The 26,626-nt window shown below is 43.3% G+C and overlaps 1 protein-coding gene across 1 annotated transcript in view; it reads right to left on the bottom strand.

Annotated features, from left to right (window-relative positions):
- The window catches only part of dab1a (DAB adaptor protein 1a), a 287,520-nt gene that overhangs the window by 153,981 nt on the left and 106,913 nt on the right, over positions 1–26,626 (bottom strand). The window contains exon 4 of the mRNA XM_068038058.1: positions 17,499–17,597. Coding sequence (XP_067894159.1) covers positions 17,499–17,597 — 99 coding nt within the window. The remainder of the gene's footprint in view (positions 1–17,498; positions 17,598–26,626) is intronic.

Here is a 26,626-nt window from a genome sequence, read left to right as displayed (position 1 = left end):
ACCAACCTTTGCTTCGTCTCCAAACTTACTAATCAGACCAGCTACATTTTCCTCCAAATCATTTATATATACTACAAACAGCAAAGGTCCCAGCATTGATCCCTGCAGAACACCACTAGTCACATCCCTCCATTCAGAAAAGCACCCTTCCACTGTCACCCTCTGTCTTCTGTGACTGAGCCAGTTCTGTATCCATCTTGCCAGCTCACCTCTGATCCCGTGTGACTTCACCTTTTGCACCAGTCTGCCATGCGGGACCTTGTCAAAGGCTTTACTAAAGTCCAGATAGACAACATCCACCGCCCTTCCCTCATCAATCATCTTCGTCACTTCCTCAAAAAACTCAATTAAATTAGTAAGACACGACCTCCCCTTCACAAAACCATGCTGTCTCTCGCTAATAAGTTTGTTTGTTTCCAAATGGGAGTAAATCCTGTCCCGAAGAATCCTCTCTAATAGTTTCCCTACCACTGACGTAAGGCTCACCGGCCTATAATTTCCTGGATTATCCTTACCACCCTTCTTAAACAAAGGAACAACATTGGCTATTCTCCAGTCCTCTGGGACCTCAACTGTAGCCAATGAGGATGCAAAGATTTCTGTCAAGGCCCCAGCAATTATCCCTTGCCTCCCTCAGTATTCTACGGTAGATCCCATCAGGCCCTGGGGACTTATCTACTTTAATGCTTTGCAAGACACCCAACACCTGCTCCTTTTTGATAATGAGATGGCTGAGACTATCTGCACTCCCTTCCCTAGGCTAATCATCCACCAAGTCCTTCTCCTTGGTGAATACGGATGCAAAGTACTCATTTAGCACCTCACCCATTTCCTCTGGCTCCACGCATAGATTCCCATCTCTGTCCTTGAGTGGGCCAACCCTTTCCCTGGTTACCCTCTTGCTCTTTATACATGTATAAAAAACCTTGGGATTTTCCTTAATCCTGTTTGCCAATGACTTTTCATGACCCCTTTTAGCCCTCCTAACTCCTTGCTTAAGTTCCTTCCTACTGTCTTTATATTCCTCAAGTGCTTCATCTGTTCCTAGCCTTCCAGCCCTTACAAATGCTTCCTTTTTCTTTTTGACTAGGCTCACAATATCCTGTGTTATCCAAGCTTCCCGAAACTTGCCAAACTTGTCTTTCTTTCTCACAGGAACATGCTGGTCCTGGATTCTAATCAGCAGACGTTTGAAAGACTCCCACATGTCAGATGTTGATTTACCCTCAAACAGCCGCCCCCAATCTAAATTCTTCAGTTCCTGCCTAATATTGCCCAGGGACCAAGGGAGTGGGCTCACAGGTTCTCAGAGGTAACACTGGGGGTCCTGGTGGAGGAGATACAGATAAAGGATGACCTGTACATGTGGGGGAAGAAGATCACAGAGGCAACTAATGTAGCAGATGTGGGAGTAGATAGCTGAGGGGTTCACAGTCAGTACTGACCCCAGGACATGGCTCCAGTGCTGCAAAAAAAATTAATGAGTTGACCCAAGTGGTCAAGGTAAGATCCCTCCTCACAAACATACTTCTCAATAACTGCATTACCAACATCACAACCTCAACACACTGCATCTGTCATCTAACTATACACTGACATTCACACAGCTCACAATATTGCATCTTTAACAGGCACTGCTCATGCCTCAGACACATCACACAGCTCTTCAACCATCTGAGGCATCACACATGCACAAACATACCTTTTTTTTATTCATTCATGGGATGTGGGCGTCACTGGCTAGGCTATCATTTATTGCCCATCCCTACTTGCCCTTGAGAAGGTGGTGGTGAGCTGCCTTCTTGAACCGCTGCAGTCCATATAGGATAGGGACACCCATAGTGCTGTTAGGAAGGGAGTTCAAGGTGGTTTGACCCCCTGACAGTGAAGGAACGGTGATATAGTTCCAAGTCAAACATACCTGCTAATACGTTCATTCACAATCACTACTCTCTCTCTTCCAGGAAAAGATAGCACATAACAGCCACCAACAGGACCTGACTGGGGAGGGGAAGCATGGTCCATAAGATCACTCCCCTTGAGCAGGCTGTGATCAGAAGGGGAGTGGCATTTACTGTAGCCACAAACACTGCAGGGGAAATCTCATCTGGAGGTATATGACCACTCCAGCTTCCTTACATGTGCACAACTATTCCTGATCCCTAATCCCCCAAACCTATCCTCAGTCACAAGCCCCATATAGTGCCATCACATACAACCTCCTGTAGTGGCACATGCACTACACTTTATTTGTTCTTGGGATGTGAGCATCAATGGCAAGGCCAGCATTTACTGCCCATCCCTAACTGCCTTTCAGAAGGTGGCGGTGAGTCGCCTTCTTGAACCACTGCAGTCCTTTATCATTGCAGGCACTCAGGAGTGTGATTCATCTTGCCCCTGGAGGAATGGAAAAGGAGGAAGAGACACTTTGCCACCCCGCCCCACAGAGGAGGATGAGAGTGAGGAAGAAGGCACTGCATCAATCTCTAGCGCAGTCACAGGTGCCAGATCAGAGACCGGCACCTTGTATAAGTTCGAGGCTCGGATAGAACAAGGATCTTCACAGTGGCACACAACAGGCACAAGTGTGTCGCAGCCACTCTGGGTGGAAGGGGCACCACAGGTGCCACTGGGGCAAGGTGGCATACTTGTTGTGCTGCAGAGGAATCAGATGAGATTCTTGCAGGGCTTAACTTCAGAAGAAGGCTGATCAGTTTGAAAAATCAAATGCTTGGTGCAATGAACAGTCTGCCTGAACACTTATGCGTTATGGCTAGGGGGTTGGAGGAGTCTGCCTCAGCTGGATCCATGGTTTGACTCCGAGCCCAGAACTTATTTTGTTGGCTAAAGTTGAAATTCATGGAACTGAAGGCAAATTATTGACTTGGTTAGGAAATTGGCTGAACGGAAGGAAACAGAGAGTAGGGATAATTGGCAGGTACACTAATTGGCAAGATGTGACCAGTGGTATTATGCAAGGACCTGTGTTGGGGCCTCATCTATTCACTGTATTCATTAAAAACTTAGATAAAGGGATGGAAATCCACATATCCAATGTGCTGATGATACAAAGATAGGCAACATTGTAAGCAGTGTAGATGGAAGTGTAAAATTACAAAAAGATATTGATAGATTAAGTGAATGGGCAAAACTGTGGCAAATGGATCTCAATATAGGCAAAGGTGAGGTCATCCATTTTGGACCAGAATGGATAGAATAGGATAATTTTTAAATCGTGGAAAGTTAAAAAACAGTGGATGTCCAAATGGTCTTGGATACACAGATCATTAAAATGTCATAACAGGTACAGAAAATAATCAAAAAGGCTAATGGACTGCTGGCCTTTATACCTAGAGGACTAGAATACAAGGGGTGGGGGGAGTGGGGTGTAGAAGTTATGATTCAGCTTTACAAAGCCCTAGTCAGACCACAGCTGGAGCACTGTGAGCAGTTCTGGGTACAATACCTTCGGAAGGATAGATTGGCCTTTGAGGGAGTGCAGCATAGATTTACCAGAATGATACCTGGACTCTAAGGGTTAAGTTATGAGGAGAGATTACACAAACTAGGGCTGTATTCCTTAGAAGTTAGAAGGTAAAGGAGTGATTTCATTGAAGTTTTCAAGGCATTAAGGGGAACAGATAGGGTGAATTGGGAGAAACTATTTCTGCTAGCTGGGGAGTCTAGGACCAGAGGGTATAGTTAAAGAAATTAGAGCCAGAACTTTCAGAAGGAAAGTTAGGAAACACTTCTTCACACAAAGGGTGACAGAAGTTTGAAACTCGCAGTTGCAAACAGCAATTGATGCTAGATTTTAAAACTGGGATTTATAGATTTTTGTTATCCAAAGGTATCAGGAAATGTGAGGCAAAGGCAGGTTTATGGAGTTAGGCCATAGATCAGCCATTATCTCAGTGAATGGCAGAAAGGCTTGAGGAGCTAAATGGCCTACCCTTTATGTTCCTCTGCAGCATGGAGAGGCTAGCCAATTCCATCCAGCGATCTGCGGAGCCCAACATCATCTTGTAGTGTCCGATGATTGAGGCTGCAGCTTCCACTCCAATATAGCAGCTTCCATGGAACTCTAAACAACTTCTATGGGATGCCAAATAGCTTATTTGGAACAACAAAGTACTTCAATGGAAGCCCAAACAGCTTCCATTGTGCTACTAGCATCTTCCATGGAACAGCGGAGTGATGCAATGGAAGCTCAGGCACTTGCCATGGTGGCTCTGAGCTCCTTCCTGGCTTGTAGAGTCTCAGCTGCCCAGTGATCTATTCTCCAGCAGATCAGTGGACTGGCTGAGCAAATGCCCTGAGGTAGTCATGTGGGCAGCCCAGACTGCTGAAGCCCATGCTGAGATGATATAGTCTGAAGTGGGGCCATCACAGCCCAACAGCCTGTCAAGGGCATTCCAAGATAACATCTAAACTGCCCTCTGCACATTATCAGCAGCCATCCACGTTGAATACTGCTGCCACTCGGATTGCATTTTGTAGAACCACCAAAGTAGCCAAGAGCACTTATAGAATATCCTCTAAGGGGAATCACCAGGGTGAATAGTTTAATACTTGTAAGTGCTGTTGTTTTTGTAATGTTTGTTTGTTTTTGGTATAAAGAGTAACTGTGGTAATTAGGTAGTGCTGGAATTGTTGGTCTTTTTATTGTGTTGTTCATGAGGACACTGTTGAAAGGACTGAGTGCAGATGGTGGACATCTTGATGGATGCTTAGTTATGGAAGATAAGGCGCGTGCAACAGTACTCTGAAATATGATGGTGGACAAAGTTTTCCAAAAGCAGTCTTCAATTAGATGGTGGTGAGCATCCATTCAAGGTCCAGGCTGTCTACCTGAAGCCTCTGATGCTCCCCTAGTCACCCTCCACTTCCTCCTCTTGTGCTTCTTGAGCTTACCCCTCTGGCACAATTGCTAGTGGTAATGGCTTATCTTTCATAATTTCCAGATTATGGAGCATGCAGCAAGCCAGCATGAATCTGGAGACCTTCTTGGGCAAGTACTCCAGGGTACCCCCTGACCAGTCAAGGCATTTAAACCTTTGCTTGAAAAACACAATGGCTTTCTCAATTATAATCCTGGTGTGAGTGGCTCTAATTGTATGAGTGGTCAGCTACTGTTTGAGTCTTTGCATCACAGGGTATCCCTTGTCACCTAGTAGCCAGTCAAGCACATTGCGTTGGGGCTCAAAAATCTGTGGAACGGATGACTGTCTTATTATAAAAGCATCATGGCAGCTCCCTGGATAGCAGGCATTCATCTGCATGATGCACTGGTGGTCACAGACAAGTTGCATATTTATTTATAGATACAGCACTGAAACAGGCCCTTCAGCCCACCGAGTCTGTGCCGACCAACAACCACCCATTTATACTAACCCTACAGTAATCCCATATTCCCTACCACCTACCTACACTAGGGGCAATTTACAATGGCCAATTTACCTATCACCTGCAAGTCTTTGGCTGTGGGAGGAAACCAGAGCACCCAGCGAAAACCCACGCAGTCACAGGAAGAACTTGCAAACTCCGCACAGGCAGTACCCAGAATTGAACCGGGGTCCCTGGAACTGTGAGGCTGCGGTGCTAACCACTGTGCCACTGTGAGGGAATAGAAGTCCTTCCTGTTCTTGAACATGTCCAAGTTTAAATGAGGGGCTCGCATGGCCGCAAGTGTGCAGTCAGTGGCCCACTGGACCATAGGGAATCTCAGAGTCCTGTCAAATCCTACAGCTTTCTGCCTCTGCTCCTCTGGTCACAAGGAATGATATATAGTTATTCCTCAGAGCATATACAACCTATGCTACCTCCTGCTCACAGAAGCGCACAGACGATTGTGACACATATCACCTGTGGCAACCAGGAAGATTCCAAACAGAAAAAAGATGAAGTGTTGCTGTGATCTTGATTGCCACAGACAATGCAGTCCTAGCTGTGCTGTGAGGTCTGAGTCTTCCTTCCATGATACCACAGTTCTCTGAGATGATCTCCTTGGTAAAGTGCAGCCACCTCCTGCATTGGTCTAGGGTCACGTCCATGTAGGAGTAGGGCTGTCTAAACACTCAGAGCCACCTTTGAGAGCCCTCCTGTCCTCCTCTCCCTCTCTCCTCTAGCAGCTAGTGCTGCCCTGCCTGGCCTCGTGCCCTCCTCCCATTCTTCTTGCAAACCAAGGGAAACCTACTAAGATTCCCATGACCAACCATTCCCTTTCTCCTAGTGATTCCCATAAGACCTCCGATAATGTACAGTAGCACCACACTAACTTTTTTTAGGTGAAATCTTCAGAGAATTTCTGGAAAAAAGATTGATAGAGTGTTTGCAAAATCTTGAAAATGTGCCAGAAAGTCTCCTGATGTGTATCAAAAGTTCTCTTCAAACACAAAGTTTCAATCAGCAAGTGAACAGTGAAATTTGAATAAGGCTTTAAGCAGCGCTCACAATCCTCACCAATGACTTCTTTATTCCAGTTCAGCTGATTACTGTTCGGAGAGGATGCTAATTGCAGTGGTAGCCAACAAAATGGTATGCAGCCTCTTTAATGAGCAATAGGAGACAACTTAATTTCCCTCCCTAACAGCACTATAGATGTACCTACACCACATGGACTGCAGCTGTTCAAGAAGACAGCTCACCATCACCTTCAGTAGGGTCTTACCAGCAACACCCACGTCATGAATAAATTAAGAAAAAGCAAAGGCTTAATCATCATCGGGGCAGAAGTTCCTAGATGGCATCTTGTACTAAAGGCAAATTAACCAGGTGTTGCAGATCAAGACCCTTTCTTGGCCATCTCGGAGGCTCTTAAGCACCTAAACTACCGGCACTACAGTGGGGAAAATAGCCCCTAGGACCATCGTCTGTATGTTTTACGTTCCCACACTGGACAATGACTATACTAACTGTTGCATCAGGGACTGAATTTTTTTAAATTTTATTGTTTTAAATTGAAACGCAGTCCATTTATTGCTGGTTGGTATTACTGATTAATCCACTAAAAACCGACATAAAAATATACTAAATGGTCCCAGAAGAATGTTGCATGCTGTTTAACTAACTCCTACATTTGGCTTGTACTTCATTTCTGCTGGGAAACTTTAGCAAAATAGACACATTAGTCCTGATTTTAACCTAACCTGCTTTGGCAGGAACGAGACAAGTTCAGGTCGGATGCCTGTTTTATACCCTGCCACATTTTATGCTCCATTGAAGCCAATGAAGTGTAAAATCAGGTGGATAAATTACAGATATCCTACCTAAACCTTATTCTCGCTGTGCAGGTTAGGTTAAAATTGGAGCAATATTCTCATAAATAATACAAGGTCACTGAATATTCTGAAAGTGTGTGGTGTTTGAGGATGACTTTATGAATATGATTTCTTAAATATTCATTCGTAAGTGTAAAAATAAATCCAGACACAATAATTAATGAACTACTGGACACATCAAATTGGCAAAAGTAGCCTGGAGGACAAGTTCTTGGAATGCATTCAAGACAATTTTCCAGAATAATATGCCGTGGAACCAACCAGAGAGGAGACTATTTTAGACCTTATTTTGTGTAATGAGACAGGGTTAATTAGTAATCTCATAGTAAGGGACCCTTTGGGGAAGAGTGATCATAATATAGAATTTCACATTAAATTAGTGATGTACATACGCAGTGATTATTGACAGTGTTATTAAGCAACATTTGGCACTGAAACACAAAGGCGATATTAGGGCAGACGGCCAAAAGCTTGGTCAAAGACATAGGCCAGAATTTTACAATGGACGGACGGGAGCCAGACTCCGACGTGAAAGTCGGTGGTGAACCCGCTTCTGCCTAGCCCGGGAATCCGTCCTGTATTTTATAGGTCCCCAGGCTTTAATTGTCCCGAGGCAGGATTTCCACCCACTTGAGGGAGGAGGTCCCGCCTCAGTGAGTAGCCGGCCAATCAGCGGGCCAGCAGCTCTTAGTCCCAGCAGCGCCACCGGGAGCGGTAGCCACTGCTGGGTCTGCAGCCCAGCCGACACCATGGATCGAAGAGGGAAGGTAAGCAGGGCATGCCTCACCAGTGGGATCGGTCCTTCCCTGGTAAGGCTGGAAGTGGTCGTTTGGGGGGAGGGGGGTGTCTTGGGTCCCTGGGTGGGTTGGGAGATGGGGGCGGCCCTCAATCGGGCACCCTGTGCCCAACTGCCATGCCCCCCCACTCCGGGGCACGGAAAGGCCAGCAGCTATCGCTGGGTGGCCTTTCACGTCCCCAGCACACCCACTTGCCATGGGTAAAATACCCGTGCAGGAGGGTGAGGGTCCTTAATTGGCCATTAAGTGGCCACTTAAGGGCCTTGATTGGCCTCAGGCGGGTGGGCCATTTCCCACCCCCTGCCCGACGCTGTAAACCTATCCGGAGGCGGAAGCGGGATGGGTAGGCCTCCCGGAGCCTGCCGCTCAATTTTACGCTGCCCCCACACCACAATCCGATCCGCTGGGGCGGCGTAAAATTCCGGCCATAGGTTTTAATGAGCTTCTTAAAGGAGGAAAATTAGGTAGAGAGGTGGAGAGGTGTAGCGAGGTATTCCAGAGCTTAGAGCTCAGGCAGCTGAGGGTAGACCACCAATAGTGGACCAATTAAACTCAGGATGCTCAAGAGGTCAGAATTGGAGGAGCGCAGATATCTTGAAGGGTGTGGGGCTGGAGGAGATTACAGAGATAGGGAGGGGCTAGGCCAGGGAGGGATTTGAAAACAAGGATGAGAATTTTAAAGCAGAGGTTTTGCTTAACCAGGAGCCAATGTAGGTCAGTGAGCACAGGGTAATGAATGAATGGGACTTGGTGTGAGTTAGGACATGGGCAGCACAGTTTTGGACAACCTCAAGTTTACAGAGGGCAGAATGTGGGAGGCTAGCTAAGAGTGAATTGGAATAATCAAGTCTGGAGATAACTAAGGCATGGATAGGGACAGCGGATGAGCTGAGGCAGCAATGGGGTTGAACACTCTTAAGGAGGTGGAAATAAGTGATCTTAGTGATGGCATGGATATGTGGTCAGAAGCTCATCTAGGTGTTCAAATATTACACCAGGATTGCGAACTGTCTGGTTCACTCTCAGTCAGTTGTCAGGGAAAAGAATGGAGTCGGTGACCAGTGAGTGGAGTTTGTGGCAGGCACAAAAGTCAATAGTTTTGATCTCTCCAGTATTTAGTTGGAAGAAATTTCTGGTCATCCAATATTGGATGTCGGATAATCAGTCTGACAATTTAGAAATAGTGGGGCAATCCAGAGGTGATGGCAAGGTAGAGCTGGGTGTTGTCAACATACCGGTGGAATCTAATGTGTTTTTGGATTATGTCGCCAAGGGACAGCATTTAAATGAAAAATAGCAGGGGGCTAAGAATAAATACTTGGGGAATACTAGAGGTAATGGAGCGGGAATGGGATAGGATGAGAAATAATAGGAGACAGGCAATGGCTGTACCAGGAGCGGAAGAGAGACACCAGGAGACAAGTGCAGGTCGTAGCAAAACCTGGAAGAAGACACCAAAGCCTAGAATTTCAGATTGGTATTAACCCCTTTAAAACAAATAAGCTAATTGCAGCTTTAATGCCAATTTCAAAATCTCAAGCCCCAAGGGTCACAAACAGACTTCTCTACAATACTTCATAATGGGCCGTATTGAAAAAGGTAATCGTACCTTTGTTGCAACACAACATTTTACATGTTCGTTTTTGATCCAGCAACCTTCATTTGAAAACGTAGCTGTTATTTTTCTTCCCCATAAGATTGCAATTACTGACCATTCATAATTTCAGTTATCAGGAAACGTACAGAAAATACTTTCCTCCATATTGCTTATGAACAGTATGAACAGCAGGGTATCCAAGAAGAAAACCCTGTGGAATTCCATCGGTCACTATTTCTCTCGCCTCTCTCCCTCACCCTGAATGTTTTCATTACGTTCTGCTTTGCAGAATCAAACATGTTTAATTTGAGCTGGCTAATTTCCTATTAATTCCATAAGCCTCAATCTTAATGTGGAACATCATCAAATATTGGTTGCAAAGCCTATTAAATTCTGTCTAATATCCTTGTACCACTTTGTGCTAAATTACAGGCAGTTTTTGTGTTGTGTACTAGTGAGCATTAGTAATTGGGTTGAGACTGCTCCAACTCATTTCATATAGGACCAGAGAGGAAAATTTCATCTCTCAGTTTTGAGTGGATTCAAACCTAGGTCCCACAAGATAAAGGACTATGCTCTAAACCAACGTACAGCAAAATTCCTGACAATATTCTTCAGTCACTGATATCAGCAAGTAGATCAAAGACAATTGCTTCTTGACCCGATCAAGCAAAACAATTATTTCCTTAACAGGATGTAAAAATTCTCTTTGGTTTTTGGTTAATACAGAAGAATAAACCAGGCACTAAATTCAATTAAAAGCACAGTATATGGTACATTTTGACTTAATGTTAGATGTGATCAGCTTGAGAGTCATCACCTGTGTGAAAGTAGCTTTCTCTATAGCCAGATAATTGGCATAATTGAGCAATAATCTCTGTTATGAAGGAAAAATAAAAACAAAATAATTGCCCACTGATGTGACTGACCAAAGTAAAGATATCACAAACTTAGATTTCAAAATGAGTTGAAATGCTTTCTAGATTGTAAACTAACAGTAGCCAAAGGATGCCCAAAAATTAAATCACAGACTTCAGTATTGTGGCTAAAGTTATCAAACTATTGCTTTGAGTTAAAGGCAGGACCTTGAGTACGCAATGACATTCTGATAGCTCTCGGCTTCAGTACTCTTGATCACTTTCATTACTTAGGTTAGCAGTACTTTAGCCCACAACCACATTAAATGTTGATAGTTCGGTGCATACATACACGATAAGAATAGATGGAGTCGTCTGTTTTGGCTTCTGACACCACTTTGTGAAGGTGACACTCTTCTCCAGGAAGTGAAGAGCTAACAGTAAAGCAGCATTCTGTTCCTAAAATGATCTGGGTCTAATTTACAGCTATAATACATTATTTATTGCTGGCTAAAAAGGAGGCCTTTTTAAAAGTTTCAGTGTTTTTCTCTAGTTCCTTGCTTCTTCATAAAGTAATTGCTACAGCAACTTGACCCAATGCAAGCAATCACAGAAAACAGTATGAGGGCTGTCCTAGTTTTGAGTGGTTAGCTGTGCCCCACTGGGAGTGAGCTTATTCCTTTCTGCATGACACAGATAAATTTAAAATCAAGGCAAGAGTCTAAAATTGTCCCTGGAAGTATGAACCATTCCTGTGGTAAATGCTGTTTTATAAAATGCGGTGTAACTCCTTAAATAGGTTACCCATGTGCAACATACCTAATTGAAAAGAAAGGCCATGAATTCATTTAAATTCTATTATTACATTTAAAGAATGATTAAGTAAAGGGTAACTGGGAAAATATTTAAGGCCTGTGAAACATCAATCTAAATAAGATTAATGCTTGTCTAAGGATTATTAAGATCAGTTTTTATTCCTGTCTTAAAATATATTTTTACGCATTTTCAAGTTTAATTGTTGCCAGAAAAACAAGAAAAATTAGCAGTGGGGAGGGGGGAATTGGACCCCCTCCCCCCAACCAACCGCCCTGCAAAATAGGTACATTTGAAGGAAATATGTAAAAAGGCAGTTTTTAGCTAGAAAACAAGCAAGGGGATTAAAAAGGTATGTTCAGCTAAATAACAGCCCACTGTTATTGACACAGTCTGGCAGTGACCCATATAAATCACCCACCATGCACAACAATGTATGGCACAAGATCAAATCGAAGCTAAGGAACAAGTAGGATAAAATAGTGCAATAGATTCAGGAGATGAAAACGTAGCAACTTTTCAATGCCCAATTCTATCTTTTTTTTTTAAAAACCTTAAATCCAGACACTACTGTGGGCAACAACAGAAGGACTTCACACGTCAGCATTTCTTGCTCATTTTTATTCACTTTCAGTGCACATTCATGTATCTCAGATTTTATAATTTGACAAGAATCAAAATCTCAGTCCAGTTATACAATTAGATTTAGCTTGTGCACTTAGTGACTGCACATAAAGGATACTAACTGCTAAAATCACATTGAAAGAATTTTGAAGGTTCTAAGATGCATGCACATCACATTAGGCACCTTGCACATTGCCTGATGTGTGTACGCATCTAGCAACCTAAGTTTCTGCACAAATACTAGAGAATATTTGCTAGTCTTACAGTAAATGCTGGAAAAAAATCATATTATCACTGATTTATTGGCTCATAATAAGATATTAATTTATGATGCATATTCGTTAAAAAATGACTTTAACAATCCAAAGGCATTTGAAATATGTCAACATTAAGGTGAGACAACAAATAAATTCTATGTATAAACTTGTCCAGCTCAGGCATTATAACGACTTATCAATTTTGAATAAAACTAAATTAAGTTTGGAAATGTGGTCCATCAGCAGAAAGATCAAATGGCTTATGTGCTTCCTAATCTTCTAATTTGGTCTATATTTAGGAAGCTGTACTCTCCAGAGCCAATTACTTTCTCTGTACTGGTATTGTAACAAAAATGCACAAAGTTAGTGACACTAACTGACCTGGTGATATGTCAAATACCACTACATTATCATTCGTCGTAGTTCAACAGTTTTTCTCTGAACAAAAGCTCATCACTGAGAAGTCTGCATACGTCATATTGCATCTGCCACCCCAGCTAAGGTCAGCTAACTCAGCACTGGTCTGTATGTTGACCTATTAAGCCTTTGGGGAGTATTTGGAATTTCCTATATGCAATTTTACTTTGTGAAATTTGGAGAACATAACAATACAACGCTGTCACAATGCATCACAGCAACATTTAATATTCAGTTAGTCAGTGAACTAGTGAAATACAAGTGCTATTTGTCTTTGAATTCTGTCATTTATTCAGACGCAATTCAATTGGTTCATGTGTTCCTTTGGCCCAATTTACTGCAGCATCTGTGTTGAAATAGCACACTTTTCATTTCACATCAAAACAAAACTTGGGGAATGAAATTACTGAACAGTAGCACATTGTATTTTGAGAAGTCGCATAAGACCATCTCGAGGAGGTAATCTTGCACCTTCAGCTTTGTACGGCAGCAGCATAATACCAGATTGAACTTCATTTTTAAATTTTCATTAGTAACAAAGAGTTGCCTACCTATTCCATTAGTTCTGAGTGTGCACACAGCATTCATGCATAAAGCTTTCTCTGCCTGACAAAAACATGAGGCTAAATTTTCACTTTAGGGTGGGAAAACAGGAGCTAGGACTGTTTCCTGGTCCTGAACCCACGCCTATGGGGAAACAGTCACTCATTGGGATTTTGACGGGGCACCCCCCTTAATTGGCATAGAGACAAGTTCCCTGTCTAATTAAGGGCAGAAGGGTAAGTAACTGAGAGGGTGCTTCAACATGAAGGTGCTCTCTCAGCAATTATTTTTAATATTTAATTAAAAAATAGATAAAGCTGCCAGGCCGCCACTAAGAGGAGTTGGGGCAGTGAAGGGAAATTCCTCTACAGGGCAGTCTTTGGCTGTACCTGCACCCAGGCAGGCACAAAAGGCCTGTAGGCCTGCCTGGAGTGCTGGCACTCCAGCCTGTTGCTGGGTGCCCACCTCCAGGTAGTTGAACTGCCCACCACCCCCGTTGCATCAGGAAACTGGAGGCTGACTGGAAAATTTCAGTCGGCCTCCTTTCCCTACCCTTAACAAGGCTCTTCATGAATCTAATTGGCTGCCTGCCTTGTGGGGTCGGGCACTCTTGGTACGCCCCGAACTGGCTTCCCCCAAAATGGCCGGCACTGGGAAGAATGTCGGGAAACTGGTATGCCAGTGATGCAGGTAATTGCACGCAGATGCACACAGCATCCACAGATGCTGCCAGACCTGCTGAGTATTTCCAGCATTTCTTGTTTTTATTGCAAAATGTCCAGCATCTGTAGTATTTTGCTTTTATTTTAGCGCTTAATTCACTGCCACTTCTCTTCCAGGAATGCCTACTTTGAAGAAGTTCTGCTCTTCTCTCCGACGGGATTTTCGTTTGTCTCTTTTACCTTGTTCACCTTCATTGCTTTCTATTTCCCTCCTGGTGTTTGATAGAGTGTCTACCAAAACTTGTTTTCGCAGCCACATCTCCTTCCTTAGTGACTGTCTCTGATTCTGACTTATTCCACGCGGATTCCAACTGAAGTTTCATCCTTCATGTTTTGAATCCACCCAGGATTACAGGTATCTCCAAGAAATACAACGTTCCTCAGACTACTGTTCTCGCCGCATCCTGAGATCCACACTCAGTGCTATGCACCGCCACATGTACACACTGGACCTCTCTCTCCAGAAGCACCGCCTCACCTTATCGCAAAGCAGTTCTACTCCACAGTTTCATTTCATCCTTCTTCTTATCCGATGCATTAACAAAAGACTTTTTTTCTTCCTTTCAGGTGTCAAGGAACGCAAGTTCCAGCAGCTGATGGGGACTAATGCCCCTCCAGATCCTTCTTCCCTTTCACTTCCCTCTGACCCCACCCCTTCTGATCTGACCCTTGCCGTGTATTCACTATACCCTCTGACCTTCCCCTCTCTGACGCTGAATGTTCTGTACTCAGCAAAGGACTCAATTTTATCCCCTTACGCCCCCACTTCAATGAATTTTGCGCTCAGCATGACGTTGAGCTCTTCTTTCTTTCCCTCCGGGCTCACTTCTTTGACCAGGAGTCCTCCCCCCAACCAGCAGACCCATTCATCCGCCTCCAGCATTCTCCTTCTACCTGGACCCCTTCTTCTGGCCTCTTACCGCTCTTGATCTTTTCATTGAAAACTGTCAGCGAGACATCGGCTGTCTCAATTTCTCTGCCCCCTCACTCACTCTAACCTGCTCCTTTCTGAACTTGCCGCACTCCGTTCTCTCAGGTCTAACTCTGACATTGTCATCAAACCTGCAGATAAAGGTGGTGCTGTTGCTGTCTGGCATACCGACCAATACCTTGCAGAGGCTCAGCGCCAACTCTCAGACACTTCTTCCTACTTCCCCCTGGACCATGACTCCACCACCGAACATCAAGCTACTGTCCACAGGACTGTCATTGACCTCATCTCCACTGCAGATGTTCCCTCTCCAGCTTCCAACCTCATAGTCCCGCAACACTGGACAGCCCGCTTCTACCTCCTTCCCAAAATCCACAAACAGGACTGTCCCGGCAGACCCATTCTATCAGTCTGTTCCTGCCCCACTGAACTTATTTCTTCCTATCTTGACTCCATCTTTTCTCCCCTGGTCTAGTCTCTTCCCAACCACACACGTGACTCTTCTGCCGCCCTACGTCATTTTGACAATTTCCAGTTTCCTGGCCCTAACTGCCTCCTCTTCACTATGGACATCCTATCTCTCTACACCTCCATCCCCCACCAGGACGGTTTGAGGGCTCGCCGCTTCTTCCTTGAACAGAGGCCCAACTAGTCCCTATCCACCACTACCCTCCTCCGCCTGGCTGAACACATTCTCACATTGAACAACTTCTCCTTCAACTTCACTCACTTCCTTCAAGTAAAAGGTGTTGCTATGGGTACCCGCATGGGTTCTAGTTGTGTCTGTCTTTTTGTGGGATATGTCGAACATTCCTTGTTCCAGTCCTACTCAGGCCCCCTGCCCAAACTCTTTTTCCGGTACATTCATGACTGTATTGGTGCTGTTTCCTGCTCACACCCGGAACTAGAAAACTTTATCGAGTTTGCATCCAATTTCCACCCTTCTTTCACCTTTACATGGTCCATCTCTGACACTTCCCTTCCCTTCCTCGACTTCTCTGTCTCCATCTCTGGGAATAGGCTGTCTACTAATATTCATTATAAGTCCACCGACTCCCACAGCTATCTCGACTACACACCCTGCCTCCTGTAAGGACTCCACTCCATTCTCCCAGTTTCTCCGTCTCCGATGCATCTGCTCTGATGATGCAACTTTCCACGACAGCGCTTCTGATATGTCTTCCTTTTTCCTCCACCGAGGATTCCCCCCACTGTGGTTGACAGGGCCCTCAACCTGCCCATTTTCCGCACCTCTACTCTCACCCCTTCCCCTCCCTTCCAGAACCGTGACAGGGTTCCCCTTGTCCTCACTTTCCACTCCACCAGCCTACACATCCAAAGTATCATCCTCCGCCATTTCCGCCACATCCAGCGTGATGCCACTACCAAACGCATCTTCCCTTCCCCTGTCAGCATTCCGAAGAGATCATTCCCTCCGTAACCACCCTCGTTCACTCCTCCTTTACCCCCACCACCTCGTCCCCTTCCCACGGCACCTTCCCTTGCAATCGCAGGAGGTGTAATACCTGCCCATTTACCTCCTCTCTCCTCACTATCCAAGGCCCCAAACACTCCTTTCAGGTGAAGCAGCAATTTACTTGTGTTTTCAATGTAGTATACTGTATTCGCTGCTCACAATGTGGTCTCTACATTGGGGAAACCAAATGCAGATTGGGTGACCGCTTTGCGGAACACCTCCGCTCAGTCCGTAAGCATTGACCCAAAGCTTTCGGTTGCTGGCCATTTCAACACCCACCCCTGCTCTCATGCTCACGTCTCTGTCCTGGGATTGCTGCAGAGTTCCAGTGAACATCAACGCAAGCCCGAGCAACAGCACCTCATTTACCGATTAGGCACGCTACAGCCTGCTGGACTGAACATTAAGTTCAATAATTTCAGAGCATGACAGGCCCCCCTTTTTATTTTTAGTTATTTTTTCATTTTTCCTTTTTTATTTGTTTATTTTATTTTAGTTTGTTTAGTTTGTTTCTACTGTGCCTACTCACTTTTTTTTCATGTTTGTGCTTGGGTCCAGGGCTGTTCATTTTACTATCAATTGACACCCTCTCTGTACTAACGCTTTGTCTTTCACCACACCATTAACATACAGTTTGCCTTTGTTCCATGACCTTCTCTGTGACCTTGTCCTACCAATACCTTCTCTTTTGTTATCTCTTGCCCCACCCCCACTTTACTTGCTTAAAACCTTTTACATTTCTAATATTTGTCTGTTCTGATGAAGGGTCACTGACCTGAAACGTTAACTCTGCTTCTCCACAGATGCTGCCAGACCTGCTGAGTATTTCCCACATTTCTTGTTTTTATTTCAGGTATTTTTGGGCCCTGTCTGCCTTCGTTCCAGAAAATCCTTCCCATGGAATTAGCAGTATAACCCAGTGCTTCAGGTTCCACATTGCTGCAAGCAGGCACGTTTTACCCTTTTTAACCTTGTTGGTATGCTGTCCTATGGGTCTTGGCCCTTTATCTGCATCTCACAATAATAAATAATACTGTAATAATAAAATGAAAGTAAATTTACAGTATAACAACCCATTTAGAGTCATAGGCTTCACACTCAATCCACCCTCACCTACTGAAGTATCTGAGGCCTGCAAGCTGGGAATATTTGTATAATAGGACTCTGCTGTATAGTGACTTACTCCTGTCTTTTCATCAAAGATTTTTATGCCTCCGAATGAAATGGTCAGAAAAATTCTCTGCTTGTGTTCCCCTTTCGAGCGTGCTGCAGCTGCAATTCCCTGTGGGAGGTAAAACAACATAAAATAAGTGTCAATAAGAAAACACAAAGTTCAATCAAGCAGTCCTTCGGTTTCCGCCTAACTAAACACAAAAATTCAAAAGAATCATTGAATTCTGTCATTAATTCCCATGCAGTTCAAGTGATTCATATGTTCCTTTGGTCCAATTATACTGCAGCTTCTCTTGAAATGACACCGTTTTCATTTCAAATCAACACAAAACCTGGGGAAGGAAATCACTCAACATTGCATTTTGGGATGCAGGATAAGATTGTCTCAAAGAGGTAATCGCATATCATTTAATCTTTATATGGACTTAAAAATGAAATTGCTCACAATATAAAGCAGAGTTACTTTTGATCTCAGTATATTGTCAGGTTACATCAGAGAAAAGAAAAAAAAAGTTTATTTAGCACCTTACCACATCTTTCAGAAACATCCCAAAGTGCTTCACATACACTGACTTACTTTGAAGGGCAGTGATTGTTATATAGGCACATGCGGAACAAAGAGGCCAACAAGATCCCACAGATAAGATGAATAGCCAGTTAATAATTTTTGCTGTACTGGTTGAGAGGAAAAGATGGTCAGAAAGCAGGTAAACTCTGTTCTCTTTATTGAGTTGAGCAATGGGACTATTTATGTCCACTTGACCCATGAGACATAGCAGCTGTGGACTTGATTTGACAAACATTTCTGATAATACAGCAGTCCTTTAGTACTGTACTGATTATCAGCCTGTGCTATATGCTCAAGGTCTTGAGTGGGCCTTCACCCCACAATCTTCTAACTCAGAGGCAGGAGGGCTATCCGTTGTATGAAATATGCATAGGTAAGGCATATGCAACAGATCCAGAATCTAAGCTTCCATGAGAACTCAGATGTACATGTACGTAATCAAAGGAGTTTAGAAAACACAGTGTGACAGCTGAAGAGAAGCAATTCCACTTTCTTTTAATAAATGATTTCTTTGTGGTGGTAATCACATATTGCCGTTGTTGCAGATCACAATTTAAGAGATTTCAGGATGTATGTGTCATTTTCCTGACCTTCTGTTACATAGCCTCAAGACATGGTCACACGTTGAGATTTTACACACGTCCAAGGTAAGTAGGATAAGGTCACAGTAGCAGTCAAACCAGTCCTAAAATAATGGATTAACTTAAGGCAATTGGTCAAAAGGCACTTATGATACTGTAATATTGTATGCAGTATGATTTTTTTTGTGTGAGGATGAAATTAATGATAATCACATATCCAGATGAGTGTAACAGCATTAAATGGTTAATTCTTCCGTCATGTATTTGGATCCCATATCGTACAACTGTAACTGCTGCAAGGAACCTCAGAAGATCGGCAGATTAATTCAATGAAGAAGCCAACCAGGTTTGATTTGCCAGGAAAAAGCTAGTGGTATCACATACATAGGAGAAAAATAAAGTTGATGCTGATTAACTTATCCATCAGTCAAGTAAGCCATCCATTTTCTCCTCAATTATGTTGATGCTAAGATCTCTCAACTCCTTAACCACTGATTTATTCAGCATTATTTCATTTGCTGATGGATTCTTTACTTATGGGAGAAGTGTACAAAATGACTGCTAATTAAAACAAATGTTGAAGTCAAATTACAGTAGACTTGATTGGAATCATTTTCTGAACAACTGCAAGAGGCTGATTCTCTTTTTGATTGGGTATGTCCCTAATAAAGAAGCTAGTGATATGGTCTGCTTTTATATATACCCTGCCCATTCTCCTCAGGTTGAGAATGTGCCATTTAAGAAAGATTGGAAAGGATCACTTGGACCCAATGTGAGGACACAATGATCAGGGCTTTCCACTGCTGCACTTGCCAGCTCATGATTTTGCTGCCCATTAAAATGAATGGGGGAAACTTACGAACTGGCAAGCATACAAGCAGAAAACTCCAGCCAACATGATTGAACTTGGACAAAGTTGTCCTCAGTATCCTTCTGTTAAAATCTTCTGATCACGCCAGCATAAGGTAGTATGAGTGAAGAAAGATCAGCAACATTACAATTGTTTTAAATATACTAGCCAAAAAAATTGGATAGCACCCACTCTATGATCTAGGTGTACTGTATACGTCTAAAGCAGCCAGCAGCTGGACCAAGGCAAATTGGTCTGTTGGCCTCATTTGTATTTTACAGGCTTGCTGCAGGCACCAATTGCCTAAGATAAGGTCAAGTTCCTCTGCCAACTCTCAAAGATAAGAAAGATCCAATGGAAGCAGGATAGACAAACAATAGGCAAAGTAAGCTAATAAAAGTGATTCTCTGTTCATTAAATTGGGCATAACTTGTTACTTTACCTTGATATCAGGACAGTTCTGATGAAAGGTCACAGACCTGAAATTTTAACTCTGTTTTTCTCTCCACAATGCTGCCTGGCCTGCTGAGTATTTCCAGCATTTTCGTTTTTTATTTCAGATTTCCAGCATCTGCAGTATTATACTTTTGTGTTTAATATCAGGGCAATTGCAAACACCCTTGAGGACATAAACAGTGAGGGTGCACCAAAGAGATTAGTCTGAAACACACATCAAAATATCTAAAGTGAAAAGGGTAACAGACCCTAAAATTTAAAGCAGAAGGGAAGAATACTGAAGGGAAATAAATCATATTCCAGCCCATTAATCCCTAAAAAGATAGGGAGTAAAGTTTCTGCTTTGCTTGTAATTGGCAATACGGGTACAAATTGTGATCAAAACTGCTTTCATGTTCAGACTTGAACTTTTTGCTCAGGTTTCTGCTCAAACGCATTTTTTTTTCGGCCGCGCAAAAACGATGGGCCAAGTGGGCTCTTTTTGTGCCGTAAACTTTCTATGATTCTTTGATTTGCATATCACAAGCATAAAATCTTCCATGAACCAGCCCAATTGGGCAGTGATTTTGAATGTAACAAAAAAAATTGGCATTAAAAAGTACTCCTTGATGTATTTACAAGTGGTAAGATCTGTTGCAGTTTTATTAATCCAGTTGCAAATGGATTTTATCACAAAAAATAAGCATTTTTAAACAGTCAAGTCTACACCACCTGTGAGTAATTGGATTTTAAAAAACTGAAAATGACTTTTAAAAAATCTATATGGAACCGTTTATTTGTTTCATGGTGCACATTGTTAGTTTCTTAGTCAACAGTTCCTCAAAGGCCCGCAAATGGGCACAATAACAGAAACACACCATGGTAATTAATTGGATCTGGGGGTTTAGTGGGTAGAGCCGACTTCCAGCACTGTGTTTTTTAAACCAGTGCAACAGATCACGGAAACTCGGTTTGCGCTGGATGTAACTTTCACTTGAAATTCCACGACCTTTCTCACTGGTTTGGCTGGTTTTAGGTGATCTAGCAGAAACGCAAGACCAGGGTACCTTCGCTGCCATCTCCTTATCCTTGAAAAACACCTAATTACAAGGGCTGACGGCTTTTAAAGTAAAACTTCTTTTACTCTAACTCCTGAAAAATAAATTTTGCTGAAAGGAAATAATTTAGAATTCACGTTGGAATCAAACCTTCCCAGAGCAAAGTTATTAAATTCTTGATTTTATTATGAATCTAGATTAGTCACATTTAACCAATCAAAATGTTGCTTATTGAAATCGAACATGATACAAATCTGCAAAGTTTGACACTTTAATATAGTTTGTCTCAAAAAGAAAATAATACAATTACTATTTATCTTTGATACCCTGACAATTCAAAGCGGCAATCTGCTTTACGATTGAAGGCTTTATTTTTGTTTGAACCATGCAGACTAGAAACTGTATGGGTTGGTGCCAGTTGCCCACAGATACAAAATCTGCATTTTTTTTCCTTCCTGAATGTGTAATAATTGAAGAATATAGAAATTGAATGAAAATGAATACAGTAACAAGAATCACACGTAAGTGGCCATTCTTTCATCGGAAGAATATTTGCGAGGATTTTTTTCTATTTTTGAAAAGTGAAGAGAAATATTGGCTTATGTTGCAAAATAAATTTCATAATCATATGTAATGATGGTGAGATTCAATCTCTATAGAGATGGTCATCTGTTTTCAAGAAAATTTAATGTTGACACATTGGGTTGAATTTTACTGGCCCTCCGGCGTCGGGGATCTTGGCGGGGGACCCGGAAAATTGTTCTGGAAGAGGCCGCCCCCTGCCGCTCTGCGGCGGGACCTTCAGTTCAATATGTTAATAAAGATTAATACATGCAAATAAATTTACCTGGTCCCGACGGCCGTCCCACGCCAATATTCCGGCCACTGGTCGGAACTCCCGCGCTTTTGGATGTCCGCATGGACATCCAAGGTGTGACACTGGTGGGAGGAGGGAACAGTGAGATTGTCAGGCTGGGGGGTGGGTGGGAGTGGTGAAAACTGATTCAATTGGCTGAGTGAACGGTGAGAAAGGGTTGAAGGGCAATGAATGCGAAGTTTGGGGTTGACAGGTCGGCACCAGCAAAAATGGGTTTTCGCGGGGGAGAGGGATATAAATTGTTTGCTCATTGGGGAGGGGTGGAAGATGGGCTTTGATGTTCAATTTACTGTTTTTATTGAAATTTAAATTTTGGCGCCAGCGCCATTTTTAAAGGGCTCCAAGCCCTGACAGCTGATGTAAAGTTTTAAAGAGACCAGCACATCAAATTTCAATAAAAACAGTAAATTGAAAATAAAAGCCCTTCTTCCACCCCCCACCCCCTCCTAATGATCATACGATATACTTATTTCCCTCTCCTCCCGAAAAACCATTTTTGCCGGTCCCGACCTTTCGACCCCAAACTTTGCACTTCAACCCCTTCCCACCATCCCCTCATCCAACTGAATCAGTTTTCACTGCTCACCAACTCCCTCCCCCCACCCTGAGAATCTCACTGCTCCCCTCTCCCCACCAGTGTCACACCTCGAACATCCGTGCGGACATCCGAAAGCGCGGGAGTTCCAGCCAGTGGCCAAAATATTGGCGTGGGATGGCCGCGTGACCAGGTAAGTTTATTTGCATGCATTAACCTTTACTAACATATCGAAATGAAGGCCCCGCCGACGATTGGTGGAGGGGTTGCTGGGGGGAGGGGAGGGGGGGGCCGCCCCGAGTCTTTGCTGCCGCCGGTAAAATACGACGGGGCCTTCCCAGCATCAGTGGTCGTGGCAGGCCTCTCCCGGAAGAATGTTCCGGCCCCCCCCCCCCCCTCCCGCCACAATCCCCGATGCCAGAGGGCTAGTAAAATTCAGCCCATTGTTTTACTAATTGTCATCACGCTGGCACACTGCAAATGTCAAGAATCTCTGTCTCTTTGCCTCAGCATCTATTGTTTCCTTACATCTCCCTGCAGTTCCTTGAAAAATTCTTCAATTTAAAAGTTTCTATATAAATACAAGTTACTGCTGTTATCTAATTTAGTGCTGTATTGTCATCACATGCACTATTATACAGTTCTGTATGGGAATGTTCAAATAACATACTGTGCAAACCAAAAATATTAAATAAAGATCATAGACATTTTTCAAGTACTATCATGTTTAGCAACAATTTTACAAATTATTGACTGTCCTCCTCTACCCAACTATGTTTCTATACTTCCATATTGGAGGTTATTTGCATAATAGGACCCAGTCAGTAAATATGCTTTGTTGAACTTGGGGTTCAGATAACTTCTTCAAGAAATGTGTATTCCATAACTAAAATAATACATTTTTGACATTTATGCCAGTTAATTGTTCATCAGATGCTTAAGAAGCATGATAGGATCAATATTGCAGACACATTGGGCTGAAATTTTGTTCGCCCTGCCGCCGAGATTGACGGTGGGCAAAAGCAATGGCGGTCTGCCCACGCGGGCCGCATGTCGCAGAGCCACTTCGATATTCAGCACGGCGGCTCATTTAAATAGCCGGGGTGGACCACCCCTCCCCATCAAAGACGTGGAGGGGGCAGGTTGTCCATCCCCAGCAATGGCATCATCTGTCTGTGTGCAGGCGCTAACACCATTTTTAAAGGGCTTCGAGCCCTAACTTTCAATTTACATATTTGAAGAAAAATTTAATTTAAAAAATTTAATTCATTTATTCTGCTCCTCTCCCAGACATTAACTAGTAAATTAATTTCTTGTCCTCCCCCAAAACACTTCCCTTGCCCACCCGACATTCCCCCCCACAAAGTACATAAACATTACACGATAACCCTTTCCGCCATCCCCTACACCAATGATCCCCAATGGATGGGGATCCGAAGGCGTGGGAGTGCTGGCCACTGGCACGAATCGTGCACCAGGACAAACAGTGGAAACGTAAAGGTAATTAATGCAGTGATTTAAATTTATTTACATATGTCAATGTCTGTCCCGTTGCCGAGTGGCGGGGGGGCCGCCACAAGGTCTTGCCACTGCCGGCAATATCGGACTGGGTCCTCATGGCATCGTGGTGCGTGGTGGCCTTTTCCCACAGGCATTTTCCGACCCCCCCCCCCCCCCCCACTGCCATGACTCCTGACGTCGGGGTGGTCTGTAAAATTCAGCCCATTGTGATTAGAATTAATTGCCTCACTACTGTTCGTTAGGGAAGGAAATCTGCCATCCTTACCTGGTCTGGCCTACGTGTGATTCCAGACCCACAGCAATGTGGTTGACTCTTAATTGTCCTCTGAAATGGCCTAGCAAGCCACTCAGTTGTCAAAGACAATTAGGGATGGGCAACTAATGCTGGCCTTGCCATGAAAGAATTTTAAAAAAATTGAAAAATAAAAAGCAATGAAATCAGCTTCTTAGAACCTGTACATTTAAAGCCTTTTCTGCAATTTCATTAATGGGTGTTCTGAAAAATAGTGTGCCTGATTTTGCTCTCTGGGTACCAGGCAGGTGGCTGATATGTAGCACACCACCAATACCATGTGTGCCTGTAGAGAGGCAGCTGCACGCATTGTTCCTCCTCCAGGCAATTTCCATGACCCAGTGGAACTCCAGATGGTTTGATGGAAACCAGCAGCCAAAAGACTATGATTGCATCCAAAAACCCTGGAGCTGCTAAAGATAAATGAAGAAAGTTACCTGCCTGTCTCTGACCTTCCTGCCAGGTCCTTGTCAACCTACTATGGGGAAGCCCGAGGAAATCCTAGCAGAGGGACTTGACATAATGGGCCTCTGCCAGATATTTCTTTTACCCTGCGCCTAGGTCTGAGGAAAATCATTGTAGAGTTTAAAGTTATGTGATGTATTTACAGATTGTCACAAAAACATGCTTTATATCAAATGAAGATTTTTTAATCCACCGGCTAGAAACCCGAATTGAATTTTAAAAGCAGAGACTAAAAGTGACTTGAGCTCATAGCTAAAGATGGCTATCCCAATTTGCATCACTGTACCTTCCACATTCCAATCCATTGAGATGGAGACACCATGTCTGTAAAGACCCATCAAGGCCAATAACCTGGGGAATATGAGTGAACCACATATCCTGTCCCCATTTGGCAGGGCATGAAGGCAATCACCTGAGGTATTCAACTGGTGGAGACAAACCATTAAACCTAATCGCGTGGACAATGAGACACTAGCCGAGAGGGGTTTCCCAGACATGAACTCATCAAACTATAATGGGAATGCCTTAAACTCAATCACTTGAACAATGGGACCCTAGCTGTGAGAAGGGGATTCCCAGACATGAACTGATTAAGTTACAAGGGGTAATACACTAGTAACAATCATGTTTGAATCACTGGATGATGGTCATGTGACAGGCCTACCCTTCATAAGTTTAAGCTTCTGCTTTCTCTGCAGTAAAGAGACAAGCAGCTGAGATGCTGATGGGAGTAGTCCTGAGTGGGGTCCCTCCTTCCTCCCTCTCTACACAAACCACCTTGCAAGCTTCAAACCCTGTTTGCTGACCACGACCACCTAGGGACGGCCCTGCTGCAGACAGAGACTCCTTGAAGGAAATCAGCCACGCTACTGTCTTAGGAGAACAGCTAAATCAGCCGTCTGCATCTTTAAATTGGAAGCATCGGGACTACTGAGGGAAGGTCGTACGACCACCGAGTTCAGCCTGAAGCCAGCTGAGTCACCAACCTCTACAGACTCCTCTTTTATTTCTATGTACTCTACTTTGACCAGTCTATCCTTCCCCTCACTCTGTAATCTATTTGTGTGTGTGATGTGTGTGTGTAAGAGAAAGAATGGAAGTCGGAGCATATTTTATTATTTTGCTTCGATCGGTTTAAGTATAATAAAGCTAACCTCTTTCTTTGTTAAACTCAAGAAAACCTGTTTGATTGGTTATTTTATGATCACAGAGCATAAACAGTTAAACACTCATGAATTGACAAGTATATCCTTTTAAAAAAAACCTTGTTGCAGTCAAACAAGGAGAAGGAAAAGAGAGGAACCATTCGACCCCTCCTCACCTGATCATAACAAGATATATCAAGCAGCATGAGATAATCGTGTAGTTAACGCTGCCATTAATTTGTTAATATCTTGGCTGACATCAAGATGATCAACAAATTAGGCAACAAATAAATATAAAGATAGTAATAAAACTATACATGTTTATAACACAGAGGGCTGCCATTCGACCTTTCATGCCAGTTCTTTGCTAGGACAATCCAAAACTAATCCCACTGACTGCTTTCTCCGCATAGCTCTGTACCTTCTTTTGTTTCAAATGTTTATATATTCTTCCCTTGAAAGATGCAATTTCCCTGTCTCAGCTACTCCTTACGGCAAGGCATTTCATTCTCATTGCTTGCTTGAAGGAAATTCTCCTGTCTTCTTTCCACATTCTCTGAGTGACAATTTAAAATTGATGTTCTTTTGTCACTGACTGCCAACCAGAGAAAATAGTCTTTCCCTATCCATTCTATCACAACCCTTCAGAATTTTAAAAACCTCTATTATGTCTTTTCTTAACCTTCCCTGTTCCAATGGAAGTAGTCCCAGTATCTCAGTCTCTTCTCTTAACTATAGTTTCACAGCTCTGATATCATCTTGGTGAATTTTCACTCTGTGTTGATGATAGTTACAATTTATTTTCCATATT

The sequence above is a fragment of the Heterodontus francisci genome, chromosome 8, assembly GCF_036365525.1.
Source record: "Heterodontus francisci isolate sHetFra1 chromosome 8, sHetFra1.hap1, whole genome shotgun sequence".
Classification (NCBI taxonomy): domain Eukaryota; kingdom Metazoa; phylum Chordata; class Chondrichthyes; order Heterodontiformes; family Heterodontidae; genus Heterodontus; species Heterodontus francisci.
The sequence above is the reverse complement of the archived record's forward strand: the minus strand, read 5'-3'. Positions and strand labels throughout refer to the sequence as shown.